The 11,327-nt window shown below is 45.4% G+C and overlaps 1 protein-coding gene across 1 annotated transcript; it reads right to left on the reverse strand.

Annotated features, from left to right (window-relative positions):
• Window positions 1-8,541: 8,541 nt before the first annotated feature.
• LOC127303799 (uncharacterized) lies at window positions 8,542-10,461 on the reverse strand. Its single transcript, XM_051334499.2, has 3 exons — window positions 9,238-10,461; window positions 8,894-9,134; window positions 8,542-8,798 (listed from the first exon to the last, which is right to left on the reverse strand). The coding sequence occupies exons 1-3, from the start codon at window positions 10,270-10,272 to the stop codon at window positions 8,542-8,544; spliced, it is 1,533 nt and encodes a 510-aa protein (XP_051190459.1). The 5' UTR covers window positions 10,273-10,461.
• Between the last annotated feature and the right edge of the window lie 866 nt (window positions 10,462-11,327).

Consider the following 11,327-nt stretch of genomic DNA (forward strand, 5'->3'; position numbering starts at 1 on the left):
CTCGGAACACGTGATACCGAAAGGTAGAGCATGAATCATATGATTGATATGATGAACACTTTGAGTGTTCGCCATTGAAGTTACATCTTGTCTCGTGATGATCGGACTTGGTGTGGTGGATTTGGTTCGTGTGATCACTAAGACAATTCGAGGGATATTGTTTTGAGTGGGAGTTCACCTAGTTTTTAATTACGTTGAATTAAAATTTGAACTCAATTTGTCATAAACTTAGTCTAAACTATTGCAAATATATGTTGTAGATATGGCGTCCCCAATCAATTTTAACCAGTTCCTAGAGAAGGAAAAGCTTAAGAGCAACGGTAGCAACTTCACCGACTGATTCCGTCATGTGAGGATTTCCCTCGCTGGTGGAAACCTGCAATATGTGCTTGATGCACCGCTAGGTGACCCTCCTGCAGAAACTGAAACCGATGAAGTAAATAATGTTTATGCGACTCGGAAAACTCGGTACTCTCAAGTTCAGTGTGCCATCCTATGTAGTTTAGAAGCCGATCTTCAAAAACGTTTTGAGCACCACGATCCTCATGAGTTGGTCAATGAGCTGAAAGCTATCTTTGAAACTCATGCGGCCGTGGAATGCTATGAAGCATCGAAACACTTCTTCAGCTGCATGATGGAAGAAGGCAGCTCCGTTAGTGAGCACATGCTCGCCATGACCGGGCATGCGAAGAAACTCAGCGACATGGGAATAGTGATTCCTAACAGACTGGGGATTAATCGTGTCCATCAATCACTGCCACCTTGTTACAAGAACATTGTGATGAACTACAACATGCAGAACATGAACAAAGAGTTACCTGAACTCTTCGCCATGCTAAAATCTGCTGAGATTGAGATCAAGAAAGAGCACCAAGTGTTGATGGTCAACAAGACCACCAGTTTCAAGAAACAGGGCAAGTCTAAAGGTAAATTCAAGAAGGGTGGAAAGAAAGCTGCCACGCCTCCTATGAAACCTAAGAATGGCCCTAAGCCTGATGCTGAGTGCTATTACTGCAAGGAGAAGGGACACTGGAAGCGTAATTGCTCCAAGTATTTGGCTGATCTGAAGAGCGGCCTTGTCAAGAAGAAGAAAGAAGGTATAGCTGATATACATGTTATAGATGTTTATCTTACTGGTTCTCGTACTAGTACCTGGGTATTTGATACTGGTTCGGTTGCTCATATTTGTAACTCGAAACAGGAACTAAAGAATAAACGAAGACTATTGAAGGATGAAGTGACAATGCGCGTTGAAAATGGATCCAAAGTCGATGTGATCGCTGTCAGCACACTTCCTCTACATCTACCTCCGGGATTAGTTTTAAACCTCAATAATTGTTATTTTGTACCCGTGTTGAGCATGAACATTATATCTGGATCTTGTTTAATGCAAGACGGTTATTCATTCAAGTCTGAGAATAATGGTTGTTCTATTTTTATGAATAATATCTTTTATGGTCGAGCACCTGAAAAGAATGGTTTATTTATGTTAGATCTTGATAGTAGTGATACACATATTCATAACATTGATGCTAAAGCGAATTAAATTGAATGATAATTCTACTTATATGTGGCACTGTCGTCTTGGTCATATTGGAGTGAAACGCATGAAGAAACTCCATACCGATGGATTACTTGAATCACTTGACTTTGAGTCACTTGATAAATGCGAAGCATGTCTAATGGGAAAAATGACTAAGACTCCATTCTCTGGTATGATGGAGCGAGCTACAGACTTATTGGAAATCATACATACCGATGTATGCGGACCAATGAGTGTAGCATCGCGCGGTGGTTATCGTTATATTCTAACCTTCACAGATGATCTAAGTAGATATGGGTATATCTATTTCATGAAACATAAATCCGAAACTTTCGAGAAGTTTAAGGAATTGCAAAGTGAAGTAGAAAATCAACGTAAAAAGAAGATTAAATTTCTACGATCTAATCGCGGAGGTGAATATCTGAGTTATGAGTTTGGCATGCATTTAAAGAAATGCGGAATACTTTCACAATTGACACCGCCGGGAACACCACAACGAAACGGTGTGTCCGAACGTCGTAATCGAACTCTCTTAGATATGGTTGGTTCTATGATGTCTCTTACTGATTTGCCGTTATCATTTTGGAGTTATGCATTAGAGACAGCCGCATTCACTCTAAATAGAGCACCATCAAAATCCGTTGAAACGACACCGTATGAATTATGGTTTAATAAGAAACCTAAGCTGTCGTTCCTTAAAGTTTGGGGTTGCGAAGCCTATGTAAAAAAGTTACAACCGGACAAGCTAGAACCCAAAGCGGAGAAATGAGTCTTCATAGGATACCCTAAGGAAACTATAGGGTACACTTTCTATCACAGATCCGAAGGCAAAATCTTTGTTGCTAAGAATGGAACCTTTCTTGAGAAAGAATTTCTCACTAAAGAAGTGACTGGAAGAAAAGTAGAACTCAACGAGATTACTGAATCTTCACTCGTTGATCAGAGTAGCGCAGTACCGGAAGTTGTTCATGTACCGCCTACACCAACAACAGAGGAAGCTAATGATAATGATCATGAAACTTCAAACGAGATAGCTACTGAACCTCGCAGATCGACAAGGGAACGTGCCACTCCTGATTGGTATGATCCTTGTCTAAATGTCATGATTGTGGACAACAATGATGAAGACCCTGCGACGTATGAAGAAGCGATGATGAGCCCAGATTCCAACAAATGGCAAGAAGCCATGAAATCCAAAATGGGATCCATGTATGATAACAAAGTGTGGACTTTGGTAGACTTACCTGATAGCCGCAAGGCTATCGAGAATAAATGGATCTTCAAGAGAAAAACAGATGCTGATGGTAATATTACTGTCTATAAAGCTCGACTTGTCGCAAAGGGTTTCCAACAAATTCAAGGTGTTGACTACGATGAGACTTTCTCACCTGTAGCGAAGCTAAAATCTGTGAGGATTTTGTTAGCAATGGCTGCATTTTTCGATTATGAGATTTGGCAGATGGATGTCAAAACGGCGTTCCTTAATGGAGACATTGAAGAAGAGTTGTATATGGTACAACCCAAAGGTTTTGTCGATCCTAAAAATGCTGACAAAGTATGCAAACTTCAGTGTTCAATTTATGGACTGAAGGAAGCATCAAGAAGTTGGAACCGACGCTTTGATAAGGTGATCAAAGACTTCGGGTTTATACAGTGTCATGGAGAGGCCTGTATTTACAAGAAAGTGAGTGGGAGCTTTGTAGCGTTCCTGATATTATGTGTAGATGACATATTATTGATTGGGAATAATATAGAACTATTAAGCAGTGTAAAAGGTTATTTGAATAATAGTTTTTCAATGAAAGACCTTGGTGAAGCATCGTATATATTAGGCATCAAGATTTATAGAGATAGATCAAGACGCCTAATAGGGCTATCACAGAGTACATACCTGGACAAGATTCCAAAGAAGTTTAGAATGGACGAAAGTAAGAAAGGATTCTTACCTATGTTACCAGGCAAGGTCTTGAGTAAGGCTCAAGGTCCGGCTACGGCAGAAGAAAGAGAAAGGATGAGTCAGATCCCCTATGCCTCGGCAGTAGGCTCTATCATGTATGCCATGCTATGTACTAGACCGGATATAGCACATGCTGTTAGTCTGACTAGCAGATATCAAAGTGATCCAGGAATGGAACACTCGACAGCGGTCAAGGATATCCTGAAGTACTTGAAAAGAACTAAGGATATGTTTCTTTGTTATGGAGGTGACCAAGAGCTCGTTGTAACAAGTTACACTGATGCAAGTTGGAACACTGATCCTGATGACTCTAAGTCTCAGTCTGGGTACGTGTTTATATTGAATGGTGCTGCAGTACGTTGGGCTAGCTCGAAGCAGCGCACGGTGGCGAAGTCTTCAACAGAATCGGAGTACATAGCAGCTTCAGAGGCTTCATCAGAAGCGGTATGGATGAAGAGGTTTATTGTAGAGCTCGGTGTGGTTCCTAGTGCATTGGACCCACTAGTCATCTACTGTGACAACATGGGTGCCATCGCCAATGCACAAGAACCAAGGTCACACAAGAGGCTGAAGAATATCAAGCTGCGTTATCACTCGATTCGTGAGTACATCGAAGATAGAGAAGTAAAGATTTGCAAAGTACACACTGATATGAATGTAGCAGATCCGTTGACTAAAGCTCTCCCTAGGGCAAAGCATGACCAACACCAGAATGTCATGGGTGTTAGGTACCTTACAATGTAATCAAGATTATTGACTCTAGTGCAAGTGGGAGACTGTTGGAGATATACCCAAGAGGCAATAATAAAAGTGGTTATTATATATCTTTATGTTTATGATAAATTTGTATATATCATGCTATAATTGTATTAACCGAAACATTGATACATGTGTGTTATGTAAACAACAATGAGTCCCTAGTAAGCCTCTTAACTAGCTTGTTGATTAATAGATGATTAGTTTCATAATCATGAACATTGGATGTTATTAATAACAAGGTTATATCATTATATGAATGATGTAATGGACACACCCAATTAAGCGTAGCATAAGATCACGTCATTAAGTTATTTGCTATAAGCTTTCGATACATAGTTACCTAGTTCTTTCGACCATGAGATCATGTAAATCACTTATACCGGAAAGGTACTTTGATTACATCAAACGCCACTACGTAAATGGGTGGTTATAAAGGTGGGATTAAGTATCCGGAAAGTATGAGTTGAGGCATATGGATCAATAGTGGGATTTGTCCATCCCGATGACGGATAGATATACTCTGGGCCCTCTCGGTGGAATGTCGTCTAAATAGCTTGCAAGCATATGAATAAAGTTCATAAGAGACCACATACCACGGTACGAGTAAAGACTACTTGTCAGGAGACGAGGTTGAACAAGGTATAGAGAGATACCGATGATCAAACCTCGGACAAGTAAAATATCGTGTGACAAAGGGAATTGGTATCGTATGTGAATGGTTCATTCGATCACTAAGTCATCGTTGAATATGTGGGAGCCATTATGGATCTCCAGATCCCGCTATTGGTTATTGGGAGGAGAGAGTTCTCAACCATGTCCACATAGTTCGCGAACCGTAGGGTGACACACTTAAGGTTTGATGTCGTATTAGTAGAACTTGAATATGGAATGGAGTTCGAAGTTTTGTTCGGAGTCTCGGATGGGATCCCGGACATCACGAGGAGTTCCGGAATGGTCCGGAGAATAAGATTCATATATAGGAAGTCATTTTATAAGTTTGAAAATGATCCGGTGAATTTATGGAAGGTTCTAGAAAAGTCCGGAAGAATTCACTTTGGAAGGCGGAGTCCCGGAGGGACTCCACCACCCATGGCCGGCCAACCCTAGAGGGGTGGAGTCCCAAGTGGACTCCACCACGGGGGCCGGCCACCCCCCCCCCCCCCCCCTCATGGAAGGGTGGGAATCCCACTTGAGGTAGGAGTCCCACCTTGGGTAGGTTTCCCTACACATGGGAGGTTTTGGGTTGGGGTCTTATTCGAAGACTTGTAGTCCAACATTTGGGGGTTCCACCTATATAATGAGGGGCCAAGGGGAGGGGCCCGGCCACCACAACACGACCACCTTGGCCACACCCCAAGGAGGCCGGCCACCCCCTCTCCCCAAACCCTAGCCGCCCCACTCCTCCTCCTCTCCCGCAACGCTTAGCGAAGCTCTGCCGGAGATCTCCATCGCCACCGCCACCACGCCGTCGTGCTGCCGGATTCAAGGAGGAGCTACTACTTCCGCTGCCCGCTGGAACGGGGAGGAGGACGTCGTCTTCATCAACACCGAACGTGTGACCGAGTACGGAGGTGCCGCCCGATTATGGCACCGTCAAGATCTTCTACGCGCTTTTGAAAGCGGCAAGTGATCATCTACCGCAGCAACAAGAGCCTCATCTTGTAGGCTTTGGAAATCTTCAAGGGTGAGTCTCGTTCATCCCCTCGTTGCTCCCGTCTTCTAGATTGCATCTTGGCTTGAATTGCATTCTCGCGGTAGGAAATTTTTTGTTTTCTATGCAACGAATCCCTACAGGCACCATGTGTATATCTGTCAAAAAACGCATCTGATATAACTCCCTAATTTAAAGAGCTCTTCAGACTAAACAATACTTGCTCTCTGTGGTACTTAAGTTCTTATCATCTACCTACTGCGATAGGTAATAACCATACCTAATTGATAATGCTACATTGATTTTAGTTCTTCATCTGAAAAAATATTGCGCAACTACGGTAACATTGAAACCACTTATTTTATCTGATGCATTTTTCCAAGCCTGGAAGAAATGAATATAGTTAACCCAGGAGAAAGGGCTGGATTTGGCCTGCTTCTAGATACAAAGGCTCACAGTAAATAAGAAGTATATGAAACAATGCAAGTAGATGTGAGATTTTTTGAACTTTCAATTGGGGTGATGGGATGAGGTTGCATATTCACATGTTTGTCAGATCCTCCTGTAGCTATTCGGTATTTTTATCTTCTCATTACGACTATCGTTTTACTACTACACAACGATATCGTGAATTCCACACTGAAGTACAGCTATCTAAGGTAATATTTCTAGGGATACATTAAGCTCACCATAAATCCATTATCATTGCACAACTAATATGTTTTACTACAAAATTCCGTGAAAAGCACTTGTCAATGGCTTCTTTCAACTCATCCCTGAGTTCTTTAAAAGAACCTTTTCAAGTTCTTCTGTTTTAGTGATTATGAGGCAGCAATCAGTTTAACAAGTTTTTTAAAGAAAAGATACCAGAAATTATATAAGTATGGTATCACCACCCAATTAACTAATATTTCAAAATGAGGAGAACACGCCGAGTTATTGTTCAAAAATAGCATGTGGCAAAAGAAAATTCCTTTCCGCGATAAGCACAACAGGATATGAAATATTAAATTGTCCAATAGTACCAAAAATCATCACCTTGCGGGTCATGATATGCTCTCCCTCGCCATTCCTACAAAAGCGTGCTATATAAACTGTGAAAATAACACAGATGTTGCTATGATGAGAAGAGAGAGGATACCTCTCCGCCACTGAACAAAGCTGATCGTGTACAACTTTTGTTTCAATCTTGTTATCGTTCAAGCAACCAGGCCATGCTGAAATGACATGATAACCATATATAGATTCAGTTTAGACCGTCACCACTGATTTGGAGCATACTATTAACATGTAGTGCTCACCAGACATCAGCTGATTTGCGTGATAATCTCAAATCCTGTGTCGCTCGGCCAAAATAAACTGAAAATGGAAAATAGAAAGCGACCTACGTAATTGGGGAGAGATACCCATATCAAACATAGAACGAAAAATACTCACCTCCACGCAGAACTTTTAAGCAACTATCTACTGCAGCTAGCTTTTAGCCAAAATTCGTAATATGTATGTAGGAAAAAAATGACAAATCTGAATCTTACTGAATCCATGAACAAGTTCATCTGTGCTCAATCAAGAGATCAAGAGAGTGAATAACCTGTTCAGATTTTTGTCAAACATCTTGCTTGCATAGATAGGTAGATCTCACAAATCAACAAAACTTTCAAGGATTAAATCCAGAGAGAGATAGGGAGATAGAGAAATCGGATGGATGAGTTAAATCCAGAGAGAGATAGGGAGATAGAGAAATCTGATGGATGAGTTTGGGACTACAGATACCTGCGCTAGGTTAGCTGGGAAGCGGCTCCTTCTATTCCTGTATCTATCCCTGTTGAGCGCCTGGGAGGAGTGAGAGACATGCACCAAGAAGAGCAACGTGATGGAGAAGGGAAGGCTTGGCCGCTGCTTACCCTCGCTCTTCACTAGTGCCAGGCAGAAGAAAGCTGTGGTGGCCTGCCATGCTGCTCCAGCTGAGCACCACCGAAGAGAAAAAGACGGTGATGATCTGCACTATTCCATTTGACCCCAGAGAGAAGAACCGCATGACGACGACCCTGCTCCACCTCGTGCTCATCGTTGTGGAGGAAGAAAGATGGCCCAGCGGCATTGATCTGAATGGAAACCACTGGGCGTTGAGGAGGGAGGGGCGGATGGAGCTAGAGGAGAGTAGGAGGATCGAAGGGAGACGCGGGAATGGAGGCGGCGCGCTAGGGTTTGCACTCGCAGGCCAACCACGCCGGTGGCCGCCGGCGACCAGATGCGGCGGCCGCTGCTTACCACGCAGCCCGCCTCCATCTAGCAGCTTCTCCTGGCTTGTCCCACACTTGGTGGGGGTTGGTGGGGGAGAAGAGGAGGCGAGATGGAGCTGGGTGGCGGCTAGGGAGACGGAGCGGCGACATTGAGCGAGGGGGTTGGGGAGCACAAGCACGGGAGCGGGATTTGGGGAGAGGCTGCTAGGGTTTTCCTCCGTGGGATTCTCCTTTTATACCACCGCGGTAAAAAAAGAACGGTTCAGATTCGTTGAGGTAAAAATCAATGGTCAGTCAAATCTGATTTACCTCACACCCCCTTTGGGGGCATCTATTATACCTTTAGATACGAATTCATTGGTCCACGCGCAACAGCATTTACAGTCTATTAAATATCAGCATTGCTACTGATCACTCGCAACAACCCTTTGCTGCTATACTCAGGGTCAAAATAGACATAATCCACCGGAAGTAAGCCCATGAAACCAGTTAAGGTTTTAGCATTGTAGACAATTTTGTCAGTCTTGTATACATTTTTTCCAAGAACCATCTTCTCCAGGTCCGTTCTACATCCATGGTAATTCCTTTGAGATGGATGCACAATACTAGTCCCTTCAAACTCACAGTAATAGCACCTGAGTTCCTCTGCACCAAAAACATGTAAAAGTAGAAGATATTAAGCAATATGAAGATAAACAAAGAGAAATAGGAACCAGGTTCTGCTGCATGATAGAGCTGACCAGCAACATGTTTAGGTGGCACAACGATGGTACAACATGTAGTTTTCCGATCTATATCATTGTTCCCGTCATATTTGACGCACTCCGCGAAGAAAAGTGTTGGCGCCACATTAGAACCTCTGGGCCTTCCCAGGAAGTTCACATGACAGTAGTGGTACTTAAAAATGGACCGAGGCAGTCCATCCCAATCAGCCACATTCTCATTTCCTCCGCAAATAAAAACAAGCTCATACTCAGTACCCTGTAATATATATAATGAACATATAAAGAGGTATCAAGCATCGTTAAGCATTGGTAAGAAATACTAACAGTAACAGACATCTGGATGAACAAATTTAACTGACCCCATTATGTTTCGTGTATTCCTTCAAAGCAGCTTTAACCATTCTGGAGAAGAGTGTAAGCTCTCTCTGAAATATCTCCTGGTTTAAGATAAAACTGTCTCGCGCCATCTGGGGCAGCCGTTGATATTTAGCTGGCAGCAATGGCAAGCCGTCATCCTGGGAGGAGGGCTTGGTCTCTGATAGTGAAACGATGAGCGAGCGAACGTCCTCACGGGAGAGTGATCTGCCGGAGTAGGCAGGCAGCATGGCGTGCACGCGGCCGGACGCGAGGAATTCTCGCAGCATGTCAGGCCTTGGGTGCATTGCTGCGATGACTGCAGCTTGGTAGAGGTCGGACAGCGGGACAGTTGGATAACCCTTCTCGGGTTCTATTCTTTTTCCCCAGAAGAAAACGCCACAAAGATTGCGTCTTGATGGATTGTCCACTTCATCACATTCTGCCCGTGCTTGCTTCAGTGCTTGTGTTGCTACGCCGAGGTTGGCATCGGCGTGGAGAAGGAACCGGTAGGCGTCGAGGTCGGAGAGGTCACCACCGGCGAAAGCGCGGAGGAAAGCGACCATGCCTTCGACGGAGCGGTGCGCGAGGCGGAGCAGGGCCGATGAGCTGATCATGGGCAGTTCGAACTGCCGCTCCTTGGGAACAGGGAAGGTGGCTTCCAGCCAGACCGTGTTGAGGATTATGTTGGAGACAGGGTCAAGGGGACCGTAGCAGTGCCCGGCGATGACGAGGCTGCGGTGGTAGTGGCTACGCAGCATTTCCGGCGGCAGCAGGGTCAGAACCTCCAGGTAGAAGCAGTGGATTCTGTTGAGGAGCGATCGACTGAGGGAGTAGGTTAATGAAGCCAGCCGCGAGCTTAATGAGCGGATACCGATGAAGCGGGGTCTTTCAAGCAGCGGCCTAGCCAGGAGATGGTGTATGTCAGGAGGTAGCCGTGTGGAAGCCATGAGTAGCTGTGATTCCGGCGTCAGAATGTGGCGCAGGCGCTCGACGGCAGCGGCAGAGAGGCGTCCCTTATTGATCTTTTTCTTGTTCATAATGATTGGCACGGCGGAGGGGCAGCATCCCGGCGGTGGAAAAAGTACCTCGCAAACATGGTGGCGACAATAGAAGATTGTAAGAGTGACAGTCACCAGGTGATCCGGATCAGGGTGCCGCGCGGCCAGGGCGGCGCACCGGAGGGCGGTCCTGGCGGTACCGGAATCCACGCGAAACGCCTGGGTGCAGCGGTCCGATTCGATGAGGCGAACGGCGGCGCATAGGTCAGCTTTCGCCGCGCGCAGGTAGCGCAGCGCCTCCTCCGGTGCGAGGTAGCGGAAGCAGGATACCAGGAAGGCCAAGAGGCCGTCGAGCGACCGCGCCGCCATTCCATCCAGCGACGATTCGGCAGTCGCTTCCTCCGCCGCGCCGTTCTTTCCGACCGAGCCGCCGCTGCTGCTGATGGCGTTGGCGACGATGTTGGAGACGGGGTCCAGGATTCCGATGCAGAAACCACCGTGGAGGAGGATATCGTCGCTGCCGGAGGGCAGCCGGCCGGCCGCCGTCCGGTAGAAGCCGACAATTCGTTCGGTCAGCCGCGATCTATCGCGGATCGAGAGCGGGCCATCGTCGGACGATCGGCAACCGCCTATGACAACCCGCGTGGTTGCCATCTAGGGCTCGATTTGGGGAACTGCGGAATGCTGCCTTGTTCACGCGCGACCTTTACAGATGCAGCAGCCGAACCACGGGCTCGTGGCCAGGTTTCTGGAAATTGGATCCTATGATTTGGGGATTTGGCAGGACTCACGCTCTTTACTTTTTGTTTAGATCAAATGAGCCTGGACTTTGAATTAACGAAGCTATTAACCGGCTAGTTATACCAGAAATTACAACACACACATGCCAAGCGCAGATCAAAACCCACACAAAAGACAACACATATAATGTCTAACCCGCCGAAGCGGCAACTTGATCCATGAAGAGGGAGCCTTATCTTCTGCAGTACCGGAGCAATCATGATCAAAACCACACCAACAAACCTCTAACGCACCAAGATTGCAATCCACGAGGAAATCAACGATAGGCCGGCCACCTAGCAGAGCTTTAGGAA

The sequence above is a fragment of the Lolium perenne genome, chromosome 5 (assembly GCF_019359855.2).
Source record: "Lolium perenne isolate Kyuss_39 chromosome 5, Kyuss_2.0, whole genome shotgun sequence".
NCBI classification, from domain to species: Eukaryota; Viridiplantae; Streptophyta; class Magnoliopsida; order Poales; family Poaceae; genus Lolium; species Lolium perenne.

Excerpts from the sequence above, each read along its gene's own strand:
- LOC127303799 (XM_051334499.2), bottom strand. The coding sequence starts at position 10,272 with ATGAACAAGAAAAAGATCAATAAGGGACGCCTCTCTGCCGCTGCCGTC. Across the intron at positions 9,135-9,237 it reads AATACACGAAACATAATGGG|GGTACTGAGTATGAGCTTGT; the intron begins GTCAGTTAAATT and ends TATATATTACAG. Across the intron at positions 8,799-8,893 it reads GCCACCTAAACATGTTGCTG|AGGAACTCAGGTGCTATTAC; the intron begins GTCAGCTCTATC and ends TTTTTGGTGCAG.